The following is a 21,044-nucleotide window of genomic DNA, read 5'->3' as shown; positions in this document are numbered from 1 at the left end:
GGAAGGCAGGCGCAAGTTTGCTCTGCCTGGGATCTGAGCCAGTGCGAGCTGAACCAGCTCTGATCCCCAAAGTTTTAGTGCCAGACAGAGCCCAGGTGAGACCTTGCCTCTCTCCAGCACTCTGCAGAGGCTGAGCTCTGTGCTAACCCCCTCACACAGCTCTAGGATTGGAGCCAGCTCCACCTGGCCTCTAACCACTCCTCCCTCCCAGCACCCCAGAGGCCTCCAGAGCCGCCTCACACACGGCACACACAGGCCTGGCAAGCCCCATGCTTCAGGCAAGAGACTTCTCCATCACAGTCAAGGCTTCATTCACGCTCTTCCAGTCCAGCCCTGCAACCTCCCCCCTCACTCATGGGCTGAGCCACCAGCCCAAAGCAGCGAGACATTTCAACACCCAGCTCACTGCAGCTGTTATATGAATGCTATATCCATAGACCAAACTTTATGGCCTTGTAGGCTCCAGTTGATGGCAGTGGCATCCCGACCCCCAGGACATGCTCATGGCAGAAAGTCACTGTGAAATCATACCTCAGAAGAGAGGATACCTAAGTAAAACAGCTCCACGGGCTGAGGGCAGGTGCCAAACTGAACACCTTTGCCAGACTGAAGGCAGCAATATGTAGCATATAATGCCGCAGGCTCACCTTTCCTAATATCCTTAGTTTTATTATCTCGCTGTGGCTAGAAGCAGTACCAAAGGGTCTCATAGGCCACATGCCACCTGCAAACCAGAGGCTAAGGACTGTTCAGCTGTGAAAAGGGAAAAACTGAACAAAGGTGTTTTTCCCCTCTCTCCTCTCTTACCTCTGTCCATGCACTCTTCTGAATTGCTTCCTTTTAGGAAATGGTTCTTGGATATTGTCTGGACTACAGAGCTTCTGAGATCCCGTGCTGCCCACCTCCCTCATGCTTAGACAGGAAGAGCTCCCCATGCAGGGAGACACAGTTTCAGCTTTCCAATGCAAAGCACAATCCTGAATAAAATTTTAGTCATGTCAGTCTCCCTTGCAAGTGTGCAGCAATGCCGATTCTCTATAAATGGGAGCTGTTACAGCAGTGGGCATGCTCTAGGTAAGCAGAGAAAAAGGGAGTGTAGAGTAATGAGGTAGAGTAAGTCCAGCTGCACCGGTGACAGCCTTAGGGAGAAGAAGGACTTTGGCTTGATCCACAGGGAAAAGGCAAGAAGTAATGTGGGGTTGGCACCTGCCTTTCTATTGTACTGACAGCTTCCCTGCTGGGGCCTTCATGGTGGTGGATGACAGTTACTTTCCCTTCCAGCTCCTGACTTCTCCCTCTGTGGTGTGTTTGCCTCATCTGCAAGAACTCCTTTCTATTGTAATTTCTCTGTCTTGGTCTGATCTCTGAGAAAAGGCTGAGGTTTCTCAGCCACTTAGGCACCCTGCCTGAAGCCAAGTCTCCCAGGCCCTCAGAGACAATGGAGTCACTGTTTGATGGGAGCATGTGTATGCCATGCCAAAGGGTACTGAGCCAAGTATGAGGCAAACCTACAGCAAGCGTCCACTAGAGCAGAACAGAGAGATGGCTCATTCACCTCGCCTGCAAACTCTCCACTCCATTCTCCAGCGCTGAAACCTCAGATATCTGAGGTCAATACACAGACAATAGCCTTTCCCATTAATGCAGAGTTGAGACATCTCCTGTTTTGCCACACAACTTTCTATTGCCACCACAATTCCCATTCCTCTTAGCCTAGAGCTGCATCTCAGACATTTTTGGTGTACCAGCTCTGACCTGCTGTACCCAGTGCTGTTTTGATCCCATACCCTCAAAGAAATCTCTCATTCTCATGGAAATACCTGTTGGTCTTGAGTCCAGTTCCATGGGGAATGACCCTTAGAAACTGATCTGACTGGTTAGGCATTGCAAGCCTGGTTAAATAGAGAGAGAAGATTTCTGAGCTTGCCCATTCAGAAATCCTTAGGCTTTGTTCTTAAGTGAAAGACATGGGGAGTGGGAAATCACATATTTGCATAAAAATTCAGGCTATTCACTTTCTGCTTTATTTAGTAAAATAAATGGAAAAGTTCATGTGACCTCAGACAGCCAATCTCTTCCTAGTGTCAGGAGGGGCTGACAGGGGATGCCAGCCTGGCACCAAAAGCAAAAGAGAAGGAAGGAATCATCGAGAGGAAAACAGACCTGTCAGTTTCTCTAGGAGCTACATGCTGTATCTCTGATACTGCCATTTTGCTGTATCACCCTTTGCTCTGATACTGGTGGCATAGAAGGACTCAAGTGTAGGGAAAAAACAGTGCTCCTGGAGTACAGAAAAAAAGAGAGTTAGAGCCAGCAAATGAGAAGGGAGGAGAGATTCCTAGAGAGGACAGATAGCATATATGTATATAGTAAGGACACAAGAAGCCATGGCTGACTTGGCCCCTTATTCCTACTGTCCCAGAAATTCCTGAGCAGTGTGGCTTAGTGAATTCTTCATACATCAAGAACAGGTGACTCTGGGCAGAGTTATCCTGTGGGCTGAGAAGGGAATCAGAGTTCCTCATTGGGGGCCTTCTCCTCTGATTCATCTGGTTCATCTTCTTTCTAAAACACATTAGAGCAAAAATTGTTCAGTTTTTCAACATGGCAATGATAGGAAATGAGCCAACTCAAGGGCCTCCTCTTGGTCTCTATGCCACTGCCCTGCCTATCCCATTTCAATTGCACAACACAGGCCCCTGACATATGAGGCCTCTGTGCTACAGCAAGATGAGCTTTGGCAAAATCTCCATGAATGAACGTAGAGATTAAATTGTCCTTTCCCCATCAGAGAGCTCTGGTAGAGTCCTGAGTCCTTGTCTGTGTATTCCGTTCTGTGGCCTTCTTGACAGATTTCCTTTCTATCCCAATTGTCTGTCTCTCTGATCCTCTCCTATCTGCTGCCAGCCACTGTCCCCATTCCCAGTGTCCAAAAGCACCCTTCGTCCTGTCTCCCCGGCTGCAACTCTCAGAAAGTAGATGCTTCCACCAAGACCTTTTCATAGCTGCAGAGGTCAGTGAAGTCTACTTGCTGTAGACTAGAAGGTAGAGGCCAATGAAGAAGAGGCTCTCCAAACACATCCATCTCTGCTCTGCTTTAGACCTAATGCTTTTCTGCTATCCAGGTACAAATGAAAATGAAAGAGGAGGTGGCAGGAGTGGGGAAGAGATCAAGCAACTGAGGGTATTTTCCTCAAGAACTTTTTGAGCAACAGCGTTTTCCCACAAGGCCTAACTTCCTGTAGACTGTACAGAAGTTCCCCTTTACCTTCTGTTTTCTTTGTAAGAAAGCATTACAGAAGTCCTGCACAAGCTCAATGGAGACTTCATCCAGGGGCAACACATCTCGCTCCTCATCTGGTGTGTGAAATATAGCCAGAGCTGGCAGCTGGGACTTCTTCAGTTTGAAGAATGACACCACTCGTTCATTGCCCTTCACATTGCTGTCTACCAGGACAAAGAGAATCTGTGATGGAAAGCCAAGAGAAAGGGTGAGCAAAACAGAGACTGAGACAGAAAACAGATCCCCAAACAGTGATCGTACGAAAATGAATAGTGATATTATTGCAATGAGTTAGGCTAGATCTGAGGAGATGTACCAGACTCCATTAGGACAACACTGCCAATGTCTAACTGTTCCCTGCAGTGCATTTCTCCATATTTTATCAAATCTGGACTCACAAGAGCAAACAAAGTGTTGTATTTTTCTTTCTTTAAAATGTATCCACACTATGACAGGAAGGCAGTCTCCATTTCTGTTCTCTTTAATAGGTGGGGAAACAAGACGGTTACTGTCTTAGTGGAACACGTAGAAGAAGCTGACTCCTATTCTTGAGTGTCACTAGGATAAGGTGATCACATCCTTGCAAGACTTAGAGCAGCAGGGTAGAAAAGGTATCTGTGTGTGTGAATGGAACACCAAACTCAACCACAAGAATATGGCAGTATTCTGGACCCTGAAAGATTATCAGTAACATGTACATCTCAGAATTCTTTGTTAAATTATCTGCTAATGCTAATTGCAAACATTATATATAAATTTCATAAAATAAAATAAATTCACAAATTTGACAAATTTAATCAATGACCTGATTAAATATTATCCATTGGTGGGTGACATCCAAGTCAAAGAAGCACACATCCAATTAACATATGTCATTTTACCTTCACTATATCCTGTGTGATCTACTTGGCCTAGCATGATAAAGGCACCTATGCACATGGATATGCCTTAAATTATACAAAAAAAAGAAAAGTTTAAAAAATGAAAATTAACACGCTGTGAAGATAATGGGCTTAGTTCCCAGCCTGTGACTCACGATTTTCTTTTCAATCAAGAATACTCAAGTTAGTTCAAAACATTTTTTCTTTTCTAAAAATAAACCTGGTATATCTCAAATTCTTCACTTTAATAAATTTGCATTTATAAAAAAATGACTTTCCCCAGAAAACTTTCTTAGGCAAAAGCCTACGGGAAGAAAGAATAGTTAGACTAGTGGAAGAATTAACTGTGGTTAATCACTGTGATAAAGAAACAAGAACAGTAGTTTCACTGAATATGACTGATATTTACTACATGCAATTTCTCTTTCAAAAGTCAACTGTGCCCCAAAGGCAACAAGCTAATGAGCAGACAGGTTGTGGGGACCTTCTCCCAGAGTGCTAAATTCATCCTTTTGGGAGTGTAAACCATCATGCCATTTTGGCCCAAACCAAGAATCTGTAAGTTGTGCATGGGAAAGGCACATGATTTCGACTCCACACTAGGTTGACATGAACTTAGTATGCATCCCCATGTCATCTTACCCAATCAGTACACAGACATGCTATTCTTGGTGATGCATTCCTGGGCAGATATGAGATTACACCCAAAGTATAGCCAGTATATGAGATGACTGCATTTGGAAATGGATTACTAGGCAATCTCCTTAAAGTGCCAAACTGGAGAAAAGAATCTGTGATGAAGGATCTGATCTAAGAGGTGATCATCAGGTTTTTAGATAGAGCAGAAGGGATTTGAACAATGGTTATACTTTAGGGCTCTCCTTCCAACTAGCGAGCTGGAAATAGAGGCTGGTGTTGCAGGGAAGCACTCTCAGAGTGACTGTAGAGATGGTACCACATTTTGACCAGATGTCTTTATGTCATTTACCAACTTTTGATTTTCTCTTTGAAAGATCCAATGGAAAACAAAAAAGCATTTTGTTAATCAAATGCCAATCAAGAAGTTAATCAAAAAAAGCATTTAGAATTCCTAAGCTGTTAAATCTTAATGCTTTCTGTGCTAAAACTCTTCAGCTTTAAAAACAGATGAATAGCATTTTAAAATAGTAACATAAACTTTAGTTGACATTCTTCACTTTATCAAACCTCCAGCCTTTGTTAAAAATCTCAAAACAAAAAAGCTGTAAATATTTTATCTATAAATACAAGAATATAGTAAGAATAAAAAAAAATAAAAAGGTTGAGGTTTAGACCTCCAAACAATTTTTTGTTTGCTTCCATTATAGGAGAAAAGAACTAAAACACAAATAACTGATCCATCAGCTAGAAAGGCTAAGACAGCATTCACAGTTCTTGACTTGGATATGTCTAGTGACTTTCTCTTGGCTCAAAGAGTTTCAAGGTGCAGAAGTACAGCAAAAGTTCCTTCCCCTCTTGTGAGTGATATTCCAGAAATATGAGACAGACTACAATTGTATTTGTCGACTGTCACTTGAAAGGAGACATCTTAAAGCCTTCATTTGGCTATTAGAGTGATTAATTCCTGATAAGAGCTGTGATATGGCACAACTTTTTTGTTTCCAAAAAAAAAAGACAAATTATGCCTCCTATGCTGGATATGCTCCAGCCAAAGACTGTGTAGTCATGCAGTTACAACTTTGAGGCAGTCACCGTGGTGGATTTGTACTAAGGCCACAAACACAAGAAGTCTGATCTCCCCCAGCAGCTGGAAACCAAGCAGATTTCCAAATGGGGACATTTCCATGACTGATTTCTCCTGGTGGAACTGGCATTTTCTCGTGATGAATTTATTTTGTTGAAAGATTTCCAACCAGCTGTAATGATAAAGAATGAATGCAGTAACTATTGAAAATTATACTGACCACCCTGCAAGGAAAGAACAGGTCTTTTATCCTGACTGTGCCCTTATGCTTCCATGGATAGGAGCCACTGCGCTTCCGGTACTGTAGCCACACTGAAAACTTTCCCAGCATTCAAGGAGACAGAAGGCAAAATGAAAACATGAGCAATTCTTCTGAGATGAAGCAATTTTTGTGTTACATAATTTCAGCAATTCACTCTGCTGTATACACGGCCCCTTGACTGGTTTTCTCAGTGTCCTCAAAGTGATATGATGCTGACTATTCATGAGCCAGACATGTTACCCTAGCTCTTCATAGATCAAGTTAAGGGGCTAGATCTGAAACTATTTCTGCATTTCTCTCAAGGAGAAATGTTTTTTTGTATATTTAGGACAACCACGTACTATATTGCCATAAGAAAATTAAAACCCTTCTTAGTGGACATACTTCAGCTGTTACTCACATTCTGCACATGAGACAAGATTCATCTTGTTAAACTTCTGCCATTTAAAACTTCATCTGGTCTCAGCCAGTCATCTAGGCACTCTCTACAATAAGTGGTAAGAAGCATTTCATTCCACCTTTTCTAGAAGGGAAGAAAGGACATGCCTCTCCTTCTCCATCAGTGATGGAAAGAGCCTATGGCCTTAGCTAGGACCACTTACCAAAGTTATAGTTCATCAAAACAAATCCCACTTCTGATGCCAACTCTCATATCACTGCTAGAAATCAGTAGTTTCATCCAAAAGAGAAGGTTTTCTGTCTTGAACTATCCTGTACAATAGCTGTTTTCTTTGTTTTTCCACAAAATTGTTTCGTCTACCAGTCTTCTCGTCTGTTTTTGGAGGCCTGCTTCTAGAGGCAGTGAAGGATATGCTGCATGCCTGAGGCACTCCCAGCACTAGTTCCTCCCTCTACACAATATTGCAAGAACACAGAACACAGTGCAATATTATGTGTGCACTGTCACTCAAAATAAGCTCTCCTTCAGAGAATTTTGCAGACTGGTGCTGTCTCAGTGTTTTGATAATTTGATTCCTAGCCCACTGCTTTTATAACATAAAGTTCCTGGTAAATACTAGGATATGAAATGATGTTATTGCTCAAGGAATTCAATTTAATTGAGCATTTTACTCCAATGGTGGAAGCCAATTTCATGTTTGCTATTTTTTTCTCTACGGAAGGCAAACAGGAAGGATGATCAAGCCTCATACCCAATGTTTGACCTTGAGCTTTACAGAGCTACAGCCTTCATTCTTTGAGAAGACTGCATAAGCAAAGAGATCAAATGCTTAAGTTTGAGTAACTTCTCACATAGCTTCTGGTAAATCAAAGGAAAATGAAAACATTAGTCATGTTTTAGAAAAAAAAGAAACCTATAAAAACAACTTTACTGCAGATATCTGTCAAGTGATATAGACAATCCATGTTTACAAGTTCCCCTGTTTATGGCTAAAAGAGACATCTAAATATTCTCTCAATTTTGGAGACATCAGTGTCTCACAAGAAAGATAAAAATGTATGAATGACTGTCTGCAAGAGGAAGGACACTGTCCTTTCATTTCCATGGAAGAATTTCTAAAGAATACTCAGCAGTTTCTCAGACTTCATTTCTAAATGGGTTCCACATAGAAGTTAAAAGCAAATTTGCGAGCATCATTACCTGTATCATTTTGACATTGTATACCAAGTATATCAGTTGCAGCAAAAGCTGCTTTTGTTATTTCCCAAATAACCTTATTGAAACTTCTGCAAACACCCATGAAGTTCAACAGCTGTAATTGTCATGTTATACTATGATACTCTGGAAAGAAAACTGAAGACACTTATGCTAGTTTGGCTCAGTGATGCAAATCCTGGTATTTCCTTTCCAGCAGAAAGCATGGATTTTTGGCAGTACTTTTCCAAATAAGCACATATTTGATTGCTATGGGATCTTTCCAAGAAGGCTGGTGGATTCTCTCCTGCAGCTGCAGTGCTCTGAGTTCTGTCTGTTTGCTGTTACCCATCCACAATTTTTTTTCTCAAGGTCTGCTAGAAAAGTACCATATTTCTTTTTATTCTTGTCTGCTTTTGGTGACTTACCATTATCTAACAGTAGTACTTTCCTCTCCAGCTTTTTATAGTCTTCAGGTTCCACTATAATGTCTAGAGGAATCTAGAGTGTCTTCAGACACTCACTACTGCTCAGGGTACAGTTCAGGCTGTTTTCAAATAACGGCTCTCACCCTACCTGCACATTGATCCTCCAGTTGAAAGCTTGAGTTTCCTCTCAGACAAAGATGAAAAGACCATAAACCAGAGATGAAGGGACCATAATCCAAAAACTGGCAGTGGATCACCTCCTTCACCATCCATTCTCTTCTCTCAGACCGCAGCTGAGCTGTGTGAAAGGATCGGTACCTCCTCCCCTGCTTGGGAACTCTCTCAAGCCTATACATGTGCTCTGTGCTGTCACTGTGGAAAAGGTACAGCATGCACCGAGTCTCCCCTCTCTGTTCTGGCACTCTGCAATCACTGTGAAACACTGCAGGTTCGGATGGTACATACTTACAGGGAACCTGAACACCTCTCCACTGGACAGCAAGGATTGCCTACTTGAACTTCTCACAACACTAACACACAGACAACCAGCCTACAGGCTATGAATTATTCATCAGTCATTCTGAATAAAATTTAATTCAATAATCTGCATTTATGCACAGATAATTTATGAGCTACAAAAAGGCAAACTCTACTCAATACTTTGCTTGTTTGAAGTAAATCTGAGTTAACTCGGTAGCCCTAATAACAGATAACTCCCCTTGGAAAGACTAGCCAACAGAGATTTCCATGCTACCGTGCAGTGGCTGCTTCTGGTACCCAAACTAATTCAGGTATTCCTACATGACAAAGCAATGGAGACAACCTTGAGTGGACATATTACTCTGCTTACTCCTTTGTATCTAGATCTAAGATCTAGATACAGACAAACAGACGGGTCCTAGCTCTCTCATACTGCTTTAAGAGGGCAGTCCAAATCACAATTTAGTTCTCAGAGTGCAATTCCTTTGGGAGAAAGAACTTGTTATACTGTCAGTCACTTCATCTATATGCCTTGCAGTATCACTGCATTGAAATGGCAATAATCAAATCCTCACATCTTCAGTCTCAATATTTCCCTCTGGCAAACTCCCACTGTACTAATTTGATGGGAGACTTCCCTGCATCAATTAAAAAAGGAACTAGACTTGGCTTGTGGCTAATTCATCAATTATCTGGACTTCAGTACAACATTTTATTCAATGCTTTGTAAAGTATTCCTAGGAAAAATAACTCACATCCATGCAGATCTAGGCTTGTCACATGAAGTGAAAACTGGATGCAGCCACATCAGCAAAGGATAGTGATGCTGAACAGTGATGCACTGCGTTAGAAGTGTTAGTTGGTGCGGGGAGACTTGTATCAGACTCTGCAGCTCATGGAGGATAGGGAAAATGGTGTCACTATAGCACACATCTCATAAGAGATGGCTGGAATTTTTCAGTGAAAGGAGTTTTCTTTCATCAGTATGGATTTATCAAAGCAAAACACTTTTCAAGAGACCTTTTGGCTTTGATGTGTGGTTTCTGACTGGTCTCTTGCCAACAGGTAGGAGATTGCAAGGTCCAAAGTAGTCCTGCCATGAACAAATCTTAAGACATTTGAGGGTGCATGGTTCTGAGGCAGCTCCTCCGTTTCAAGCTGAGGTTATACCCGCTTTTTAATCTGCCTCTTCAATAACACAAGCAGATGCCTGCAGGTGTTCTTGCTCCCAAATACCAACTTTTTTCAGCCCCACGCTCCTCCACTGCTGCGAGCTTCTTCCCGCACCCATACCTGCCATTCTCCCCTGCCTAAATGCCTCCCTATTGTTCAAATCCTCATTTGCCTGCCAGTTCCTTCTTCTGCTCCCTGGACACAAATTCTTCTGTAATCCAGCTGCTGGTGAAGAATCAGCCATGGGAAGATTTACTACTTGGGAAATCAGCAAAGGGGTGGGAACTGGGGTAAATTTCTCTAAAAGTCATCATCTATCCCACCACTTTACTGTGGGAAATCTGACGAACCCATCTGCCATTCCTTTAAAATAGCCCATTCCCCAGGACCCAGCCAGAAGGCTAAGGGTTAAGAAGTACCATGACATTAATTGCTATTTGGTCACTTATATAACACTCCTTGGCATCTCGCAGGCTGTATATACAAAATCACCTCTCACACCAGTGGAATGTAACCATTGCGAGACTGAACTGCAGCAGCTGTTTGTCATCTCCCAGTTGCAAGGGAACAAAACTGGACCAGAAGCAAGGAAGAACAAAATGTCCTACTAAGAGAGTGGGGGAGCAGGATACAGAAGAAATTTTCCCCGTAAGGAGGCAAACTGGCAGAAGATGAACAGATCCAATGCCTCCACTTGATTATCCAGCTAATCCTCTTTTCCTCCCATTTGGCTTTTGCTTCCCTAACACACAGGGCAGGAGATGATGTCCTCCCATCCACAGAATAAATCACTGTTCTCCCATCTCTCCTTAATGGATCCTGTTCATCTCTGTTTGGACTCACCTTCCCCTGGAAGAGCTCTGCTGCCTCACGAAATCTGTGCATGTCCTCCGGATGCTCTGGGGACTTCTTGTCTGCGATCAGGAGGAGGTGAAACTGGACAGAACTCTGCAGCAGGCCAATTGCTGTCTGCCAAAAACACAGCCATCACCAACATAGAGAGACATAGGCAAGAGATTAAGAATATTCAGTCTGCATTGGATGCACTGCCAGACAGACATCAATTCTCATATTTTAGCTGAAGCTCCTTTGCAAATAATCCTTACAAGCAGGACAGCTTTCTTTGAAGTAGAAGGGATCCAATCTGGGTTCTTTGTAGAAGCTCTTAACCTCCTGGTTTCACTTATTCCCGAGCCAAGAGTCTTAAGACCACAAGGCCAAAGCCTCAGGATGGCCAGTGACTAGGCAAGGGGACTGTCTGGATACAGCAAGCTGAAGTCTAGAGGGGCAAGGAAATGGAGATGGAAGGCCAGCGAACACTAAACCATGGTGCACTGAATCACTGAGGTCTGGCACCTGGCTGAAATGGGAGCAAGAAAGTAGGAAGGATTTGTGGTGTTGGGGCTGGTGTGTCCCCTCATTTCCTTTCTTTAGCATTAAGCTGTATGTAGAGCGGAGGAGTCCCCAGTAGACCCCATTTCAGCAGCCCCAGGAGCTGGGCAGCCCAGAGCCCTGAGAGTTAACATTGCTTCTGCAGGTCTCTGCTGGGAAAAGTCCTGGAGCTGGCATCCCCTGGGGAAGGGCCAAGCAGGCAGCATACACTGGGCCTCTGTGAGAAGATTGGGGCTGGCACTGACCAAGAAGTCATTGCTCTGTCTCCAGGCACTTGGCAGTTTTTCATTTTACTTCTTCTCCTGTCCTCTTCCTGCAATGCAGTCTCTCCTTCAAACTAAACAGAAGCCTGGTCAGGCTACCGCTGACCAGCTGATCCCCCATGCCACTGAAACCACAGGGACGCAGACGGCCCAGCTCCCCGCCAACACTTCTCTGAAGGAGCAGAAAGTTTCAAGGTATTCCAAGAGTAACAGTGAAGGGGTCAGGGAGTGCACTTCTGCAAGGGCTGTGCACCACAAAGCATCTAGTTTTTTTGGCTGCTGGGACTTCCCCCTTAGCCTAATGTTTGTCAGGCATTTTGTATCACTTAAGTGCTGTGTAGTGTGCAGATGGAGCACAGGACAGTGTAGAGAGGATGCAAATCAAGGCTGAAGAGTTTTAGGAGAACTCATGGGAGAGGACAGCACTGGAAAAATAGAGGATGAAGCCAGGCAGCACCGAGGGGCACTACGGGGCTGGGCTGAGAGGGTGCAGGACTAGTGTACCCGTTGCTCTGGCAACTCCACACAAACGTGTGTTTGTTCACACAACCTTTTTCAAGAGAGATCAGCATGGCTTATTAGCATAGGCTCATCAGCACGGCTGGATCACACCCGACTCTCCTGGAAAGTACACAGGGTGATCATTGCCTAAAAATTGTCTAAAGTATGTGGGCGAAACAGTAAGGGCCCCAAGACAGGGACAGAAACTCTTGGCAGGGCTTAGTTTGATCCATGTGATCCAAGACTTTGCTGACCTGTAACATTCTTAAATGTAAACAGCATATGCACTGGGAATAAATATTTATGAAAATCCAAGCTACATTAACGGAGCTGGACGGGCTTCAGGCCTTGGACTGCAGGAGGCACTGTTAATTGTGGCATATTAGTAGGACTCCAGTGGGTCAGGAGAAAACTGGAACATATGTACTGCAAGTCAGACTGGAGGGGACTGACTGAATAGCTCAGGGACTTCTAGGTCAGGAAGACAGCCTGAGTACTGAGCAGGACACAACAACACTAGAGCCCAAAGTATCATCAGAAATGAGTGAAAAGGAGCAATATTCTAATCATGAATAATGCCAAAAGATACAATGGAGGCTAAAACATCACAAGGATTCAGAAGGACTGGGTGTTTATAAAGATAACAAGAACATCCCTGCTGCCATTATTTGGGTGTCTTCAAAGGGCTGTAAGGACAACTGGGCAGGAAATAGCTTTTCTGTCCCAGGATTTTGAAATAATTTTTATCATTCCTTATCAAGATGAAAACCAAATCCTTTTTTTTTTTTTTTTTTTTTTTTTTTTAAAACAGAACTCCTACAATATTTCATTTGGAAACAAAATGGAGTATTTCCAAAACAAACTGCCTTCTCCCCTGGCAGGCTGCACCTGCACCTGGGAATGGCCAGCCCTCTTAGTGATCCTTGGCACCGGTGTCAAAGGTATAGCTTTGAAACAGTTTGTGCCATTCTCCTTTGATTAAACTAAGCCTGGCCAGCACTATTGTAGCTATTCAGAAGGCCACAAAAAAAAAAAATAAAATAAAATAACACAACAGGAATGACAGAAGTCTCAGCTTTGTGGCCATCATGGCTTCTGGGACACATTGGCTCCATAGTAACCAGCACAGTGAACTGCTGGGATCTCAGGAGACCCTAAAAACGCTAATCCTTGGTACTCCACTGAATGAGGGGAGAGACACAGGGACCCCGCAATTGCCAGTCAGATGGAGGGGTAGTGAAGATGGCCAGCACAGAAGCATTGTATGAAACAGTCTGATTTTGTTGAACTGACAAATTCTGGGAGTTGCACGCGCAAACCTTTGGGCCAGAGGAGGCCCAAGGAGAAGACCGAGTGCCAGGGCAGGGGCTGTGGGGAGCTGGTAATTACCACAGGGTTATACTCAGTCACCAGCCGGAGCTCATTCATCCGAATGAAACGAATCATCTTCTCAGCACTGACTTCTTTCCCATCTATGATATCCAGATCCCTCCAGTCATCATCTGCCTGAAGACATGCAAAGACACCTACAGTTATAGCTGTTCCCTCCCTCAGTACTTCCTCCAGAGGAGCTGATGGGCACTCACTCGCCAGTGCACAGACACCCCTGGGGATACCCCTTTCTCTTCTGCCCACAGCATAATCCCCAGTTTGCAAGGTCCAGACCCATTAGACTTATAGATCTGCCTGGGTGTGGAGAAAGTCTTCTCCCACCCTCCCTCAGTCTCCCAAGGACCAGGCAAACTCATGGCGTAATAGGAATTACTGAGGACGCCAGACATCCCCACAGTATCAGCTCCTACTACACTGGAGACAGGGAGGATTAGCTGATAAACTTTTCTAGGGGCTGTGGGGAGAGATTATTAAAGCAGGCTCTTTATATCGATCTTGGCTTTTCATCCCTCTTTAAAATCTTCATCTGCTTGTTCTATTTCTTCTAAAAGTAATAAACATTGGCATGGGACTGTATGGATTTCCTGGAAACATTGTGCAAGCAGGAAATCTCTCCAATAAAAAGAGGGTTTTTTTTCCAGTGCAGCAGAAAAAAAAATCAAGCCCAGCAGATTTTAGCTTTAGAGGGAAATCCATCTTGCCACACATCTCCCCACACTTCACCCACCCACCCAAATGGTGGTTTAATTTGTTGAGGTTTGCTTGACCTGGTAAACAGAGAAAAAGAAGGCAAACATTAAATGATAGCTAAATCACCCACAGGGGCACAGCTGCTGTATAGCGGAGAAATGGGACCATGGGAGATGACTGAGCTGAGCCATAGGGATGCTGGGCTGTGATATGCAATAGGATCAAAGTTCGGGATTGGAAGACCTTTTATACACATGTTATATGAGGTCCTTGGGGCTGAGGAAATGTCCACATACACACCCCAATTTTATTCTCTGCATCTGTACATCCTCTGAAAGCGCCTGTTAGTTTTTCCAGTGGTGTGCAGACATCTAAAGCCACCTTTGCTGTTCTGTGGTCATTAGCAAGGACTTTCATCTGGCAGGGGACCACTGTGCTCTGTCTGGCCACCCAAACTGGTGCTTTTCAGACTGTGCAGCCTGATTCCTCTCTCAGATTTGCTCCAGCATAAAATGAAAGGGCATCCCCACTCTAGTGACAGATCAGGCCAGTACAACACCTACGTGGGTGAGACCAGACAGGCCTTGGGAACCAATCTAAAGCACCCTGTACCCCTCAGAAAGCCATCTCTTGACTTTCATGGGCTTTTGCAAACATTGGCTTCTATTTTGGGACAATAATATCCTGAATGCGCTCTCAACAGTTATCATTCCAAGAAAATAAGGCTGAAAAATATCCTGCATCTAATAGTTTAAGCTCTGGTCAAAATGTCTTTATCTCTCCATGTAATTAGCTAATTAGCATCTATTAATTATGTTCTTTTTAGGTCTATCAGGCCAAAGTATTCACTGGAATAAATCAGCCTAGCTCCACTATCTGAAAAGAAGCCTCACCAGTCAACAACAGCCCATCTTGCTGCTATGGTTTTAACTTCTAAGCATTATATGTGTTGCATATATGTATGCAAGATGGAAGAAGTGGTTTATGCCTCTGATTCACTGCTATCCTGGTCATACATCTTTATATTCTTCTAATAAGTATTTGTTTGCAAGTACCTGTCCCAGTTCTTTTTTCTTTTCTTTTCTTTTTTAGCTCTGACTCCTTAGTCCTACGTAGTATTCAGCAAGGAAAAGGAAAAATAATGTGCCTGACTAACTGAAATTTAGGAAAAATTCAAAATTATGCAAGTGAATTGTCAACCACATGTCACCCAGCTGGTGTACGTTTCTTGGGGTTTTTTTCTATTAAACCAAGATTTGGCTGTAAAAGCTGGACTGTGAATGCGGAAGATTAAGTATTATCCAAATTCCAACACCACTTTCTTTTATCAAACACTCTTCCAATGCAATTATCCTTAATATCTGTCACAGTGCGAAAACAAAGGATCCTTTCAATGTTTTGGAAGAAAATCATCATGACTAAGAACCACAACTGAGATGGGTGTTGCTTCAAATTGCAATGTCTGCACATTGTAAATAAAAAGTTAAATAAAAGGCCCCTGCCTACATGTTGCTCATTATTAGATCACTCTCCTTGTATTATTTCAACCAGGCCAGTGGTAAACACAGGGCAGGAAATGATGAGAGAAAGGGGAAGAAAGTGGCTTTACATAATCTTTGTACGACCCGGATCTAGATATTGGCCAAGATATCATACTTAGTTTCTCTAGCACATGGAGCTTCCTAGTGTGCTTAGAGCTCCTCTGATGCAGCACTTTATGGGCTTTTATAACATCTTGTACTACCTAGGGCCCTCTCATCCTCAGATGCACCTCTCTTGCCCAGTTTTCAAGTGCCATGCTTGTATGAGAAGAGGCAACACAAGGAAATTCATATAACTAATGGAATACTTGCTCTTAGCTTTTGTTAATATTCTTGGAGCAAGTGCAAGACCCTTCGCAGTATTGTCCCTTTAAACTGGAGCAAACAGAGCTTCAAATTCAGAGTGAGGCACAGCTGGAGTCAACAAAAGTTTGAACTTGTGCAGCATCCATCCCTAAGAAACTGCAAAGTAATGCTTTTAATGGGTCCGTCCCCAAAGCGTAAGAGCTAAGACAGGACAGAGTGTGGATCTGGTTTCAGTCATGATGGAAAAATTGTGCATCTAGAGGGACAGCTTTGCCTGCCTGAAGTGACACTTAGCAAGGTATGATTTCAAGCCGGCTGTGTTGATCCATTGTAACATGGTCTCTAGAAGCTTTTCATAGGTCTCAGGAGTCTTTCCAAAACCACAGCAACACCATCCAAGCAACACTGAGCTCCAAGCTGGTCGCTCAGAAGCACAGACATCATTCTTTGCAAAGCACTGGGTGCTGGACCAGATCCACAGGGCACACATTTAAAATGGAGAATCTCATCACATGTAGTAAGTGCTGCATGTCTGAGGGATGCATGCTCTGTAAGTGAAAAGCAGAAGACCACTTTGGAGCAGGAAGTTTGACGGATATGCTTTTTAGGTGTGCAGGTAGACTGACTGCTAGTGATAAGCATTTTTTGGCTGGCTAGCACTAAGCAGAGATGAAGAGCCTTTAGTCCTCCTCTTTATCACTAATACCCTACTCCTTAACAGCCAGGGCCTGGCGCAGCCCACGCACCCTGCGGAAGAGCGTGAGGGTGCTGGTCGTGGCGTTGTACTGGGACCGCACCGCCGGGTTGGTGCAGAGGCCGAAGGGCACCTCGGGCATCAGGCCCGCCACCAGGTGAAACTCAGACACTCCGGGACTCTCCAGCTCCTGCAGAAAAGGGAAGGAGAGGAGCGGGAGAGGGAGAAGGAGGGAGGGGGAGGAGGGAGGGAGGATGAGGAGCGGCGCCTCCCCGCCGCCCGCCCGCACGTGGCGCCAGGGCGACACCTGGCGGCCGTCGCTGCCCCCTCACCCCACCGCCTGCCCCCCTCACCCCACAGCCTGTCCCCTCACCCCACCACCTGTCCCCTCACCCCACAGACTCTCCTCCTCACCCCACAGCCTGCCCCCCTCGCCCCACAGCCTGTCCCCTCACCACCCATCGTCACCCCCCTCGCCCCACTGCCTTTCCCCTCACCCCACCGCCTCCCTTCCTCACCCCACACCTGCCTCCCCCACCCCACCACCTGCCCTGCTGCCCCGGGCTGGGGTGGGGAGCCAAAGGGCTGCAGCCCCGGGGCTGGGGTAAGCGGTGAGGGGCGAGCAGGGCCCTGCAGCCCCACGGCGCCCCAGGCTGGCCGCGGGCGAGGAGGGGCCCAGGCAGGAGCCCCAGCCGCTCAGGGCCTGCGGGTGCCCGCCCAGCAGCCCTGCCCTTGCAGATGGTTTCCCCTGCTCCTCCGTTTGCCCCACAAGGCCCAGCAGAGGACGGGGCTGGTGTGTGCCACTAGGCCCTGACCGGGCTCTGCATGACACAGGGACCGTGTGTGTGTGCACACGTGCATGTGCATCCCTCCCCCCGCAGGGCCCTTCGCAGAAAGGGAGCTCCCTGGGTGGGGGGGTGGATCAAAAACAGGTCCTGCAACAGGGGTGGAGATCTCCTTCCTCCCCGTCTTTCCTTCCCGCTGTCTCCTTTCTCACACTGCCGGGATCCTGCGCAGAGACCCCTCCCCTGACGCCCACCTCGCCTCCGAGGGACAGGGAGGGAAAGGCACTGGGGGGGTGATGCCAATTACCTGCTTTGTCATGTGCTGGGAAATGTGCTGTTCGTCTCGAAACCACAACTGCCAGGCAGCTACAGTGGTGCGGAAATCTCAGCTTTCATTTCTTTTAAACCTTATTATTCCCATGCTCACAGATAAAATTGTGATGACATAAGGTCTTAGAGCTCTTAAAAGGCAGGGGGGAAATCCAGAATCCAGAGGTATCACACTTAAATATATACATCTTTTACATATTTATATACATATATATGTATATAATAATTTTAAGATAACCTCTTGGTTCTGGAGTCAAGGTTTACAATTTTAATGGCTTGGGTTAGCCACAAAATATCCTGGTTCCTTCTAAAAAACGTGTCTAAACATATCCTCTAAAAGGTAGCTAATACAGATATATTAAATGGTGGAAATGTGCAATTTCTCAGCAATTTGGGATCCATTTTCTTTTGTGCAGTGAGAGCATTAGCTACAGCCCTAGCCCATATTAAAGCCTATATTAAAGCTATTTCCATTCCAAACTTATCTTCTGAGTGATGTATCTTTTGATACTTCTACTTACTGGATTCAAATTCTCAAGACACAGTGTCTGCTTGGAAATTGTTTTGTTTTTCTTCTTGGTTTCAACAGTCAGCTCAGCTGTTTGCAAGCCCAAAGAGAATGGAAAACAAAATTCTTTCCTCGTTCAAAGAAAAACAACTCTCGTGACCTGTTTTGGAAATGCCAGCACATCGAAACGGCTTTGGTGAGAGAGCTAAAGTATGGCGTGGAAATAAGCTCACTGAGTTTGGGAGCATTCCTGTGACCGATGAGGTCTAATCAGGCCAAGTCTGACCCTTTCGCATGCGCACACTGGGTTTCTGGAGCAGTGCGCTGCTTTACCATCATGGCACGCTGTTCCCAGTAAGGGAGGCCATGCTCATTACACATGGCACTTGCAGAGCTGCATACTGCAGTGAACTGAAAGGCTGCAGCAGAGAAATGATTTATGGTGAACAGAGAACATGGACAACATTTGGATGAATTTAGTCTCAGGCAGAGGGCCAAGACAAGCCCTCATGGCACACAAACCTCCTTATCTTCTGTTTAAATGCAGCCCTGTTGTGTTTCACGCAATGAAAGCAAGATACATCATCAGCACCTGCCTCACGCTTGCTGCCACCGAGGCTGTCCCTGCAGTGCAGGACAGCGCAGCAGTTTCTCCCTACCCTAGGATCTGGCGTGCCAGATGTGATCAATGTCCTGGTAACTCTGATGGATGAAATCATGGAGTGGGAGGGAGATCGTGGTGGTGCAAGACACCGGTGGCCATGCCCCAGCATTGCTTGACCCAGTGAGCAAACGCTATCCCTGCCACAGCTCAGTCCAAGGCCTCTGCCAACAGCAGGCCACAATGCCCTGGGTACAGCCCAGCCACAACGTCAAACAGTTACCCTCTGTGAAGGAGACATCTGAGTACTTTCACTCTATACACAGCATGCCTCGCTGGTTTGCCAAAGCACAGCAAGAGAAGCCTCCGAGGGAGCTCTGCATGCCCGCAGGGGCACAGCATGCAGCCAGCGGCTGATGCTCTGTGATCATGCTATCAGTGTGATAGCACGTCCCCTGGGGCACCTGCCTCCACACTAGCACACTTGTTGCTGCCCATGCTGCACAGGCAGAAACGTTGTCCCTCACTCTGTGATGTGCTATGAGATGCCTTTGCCCTATATCGAGGGCATGACTCCCTCTCTAGGCTGCCCTCCAGCCTCAGGCACAGGGCAGGAGAGGAAAGGAGCTATTTTTGAATGGATGAAGTCTTCTCTCTCTGACAGAAGCCATAAGACAGTACACGGGCAGCAGGAGCCCGGAGCAGAGCTAAAGGAGAGGGGGGAGAAAGGTGCAGTGGAAAAACTTAGAAACAGCAAGAGTCCTGTTGGCCTCTGCTTTTTGTTGCTCTAACTCGATACATGTTTTTGTCTAGTTTCCTAGGGAAAAATATGCATGCCATTTTGGGGAAAGCAGACACACACCTATCAGTCACTCTTTAATACTTTTGGCTAATTTCAACTGAGTTTAGACACAGGGAGGCAGAGATCCCAAAGCCTATCAACTTTGGGGAAACAAAGCAGCCAGATAGAGAGAGACCATGCTAATATCTTCCCTGAGGGAAGGCTACAGCTTGAGCCCAAATCCTCTCAGACTTCAGAAAAACCACACGAGCACTCCTCTCTGAGACATGGCTTCCTCAGCTCTGTCACACAGAGTCACAGTGTCACACAGAGGAATGCCTTGCTCATCTTCAGTGATTAAAGCAAACAACTGATGTTCCCTCTCACCCCTTGCCAGTCCACTGTATTTCTCAGCCACCCACATTCCCATTTTGTTTCCCCTGCAGAATTTCCATTTCTCCTCCTCCAGGGCTCCTACAGACTCCTACACATTCCTCCCTTGCTCCATCGCTCTTTCTACACATAGACCAAATTCCTCACATTCTCCTTGTGGCCTGTCGCCTAATCCCTCCACGTGTCCATTACAGCCTCGGCATCTTTCCAGGGAGGGAGCTGCCTTTAGAAGGTGTTTACACCACATCCAGCCCCACACTCCCATCAGGCCAGGCTACAGCTAACACCAAAAAAAAGGGAGGTGGTTTGAACATACCTGGAAGAATCCAATGACTGCCACCTCTGCGCCACTGATGAAGGCTTTGACATCCGCTGTATTGTTCAACAGCACAGGTTTCTTTGCGCTTTCAGCTGTGCCTGGACAGGAAAGGTCAGGGTTGGACAGAGAAGAGCATAAACAGCAGCTCAGAGAAGTTCCCCCATGCACACACAGGCATCCCACCCTTTACATGTTTGCCTGCACTCTCAGCACACCTCTCCCAGTACAACACTTGTGTAACACACCCCGAGGAAGCAGGCTCAGCATAAGGAGGACTCACTCAGCATCCTTCTCCACTCCCTTGCAGACCTTCATGGACCTCTGCCCCCTACAAACCTTTGTGGCACTCCCCCCTGCCAGACCCAGCCTTCTCCCTGAGCCAGGAGGAAAGCTCACTTACCATGGGATGCAGAGCCTCCGTCGTCAGCACATCCTGCTGGAGAGCAGCCGGTGAGGAGGATAATGAAGAGATATGTGAAGATGGAAGTGCCCATGATCTCAGCTTCCCCTCCCTTCACCATGCCACCCTGTTCTGGTTCTCTGCTAGGCAAGTGACACGTCAGGAGTTTCTCTGTGGGAAGGGAGCAGCTGGCCCGGGGCGAAACCTTTGGCTTTTGAGATAACTTGCCTGGCAGGGGCAGCACATTGGTGCCTCCCTGCTGTGGAGATATCAGCCTTGGAGAGAGCCCCACCACCAGCTGGGTTCTCACAGACACTGCCCATC

The 21,044-nt window shown here is 45.7% G+C and overlaps 1 protein-coding gene across 1 annotated transcript; it reads right to left on the bottom strand.

Annotated features, from left to right (window-relative positions):
* Positions 1-2,007: 2,007 nt before the first annotated feature.
* On the bottom strand, positions 2,008-20,877 carry ERP27 (endoplasmic reticulum protein 27). The gene is made up of 7 exons (XM_026117078.2): positions 20,721-20,877; positions 20,318-20,418; positions 16,656-16,793; positions 13,370-13,486; positions 10,668-10,793; positions 3,269-3,466; positions 2,008-2,565 (listed from the first exon to the last, which is right to left on the bottom strand). Exons 1-7 carry the CDS (start codon positions 20,839-20,841, stop codon positions 2,512-2,514), a joined length of 855 nt encoding a protein of 284 aa, XP_025972863.2. The 5' UTR covers positions 20,842-20,877; the 3' UTR covers positions 2,008-2,511.
* Between the last annotated feature and the right edge of the window lie 167 nt (positions 20,878-21,044).

This window comes from Dromaius novaehollandiae, chromosome 1 (genome assembly GCF_036370855.1).
Source record: "Dromaius novaehollandiae isolate bDroNov1 chromosome 1, bDroNov1.hap1, whole genome shotgun sequence".
Classification (NCBI taxonomy): domain Eukaryota; kingdom Metazoa; phylum Chordata; class Aves; order Casuariiformes; family Dromaiidae; genus Dromaius; species Dromaius novaehollandiae.
Note: the sequence above shows the minus strand (reverse complement) of the source record. Positions and strands in the feature narration are given on the sequence as shown.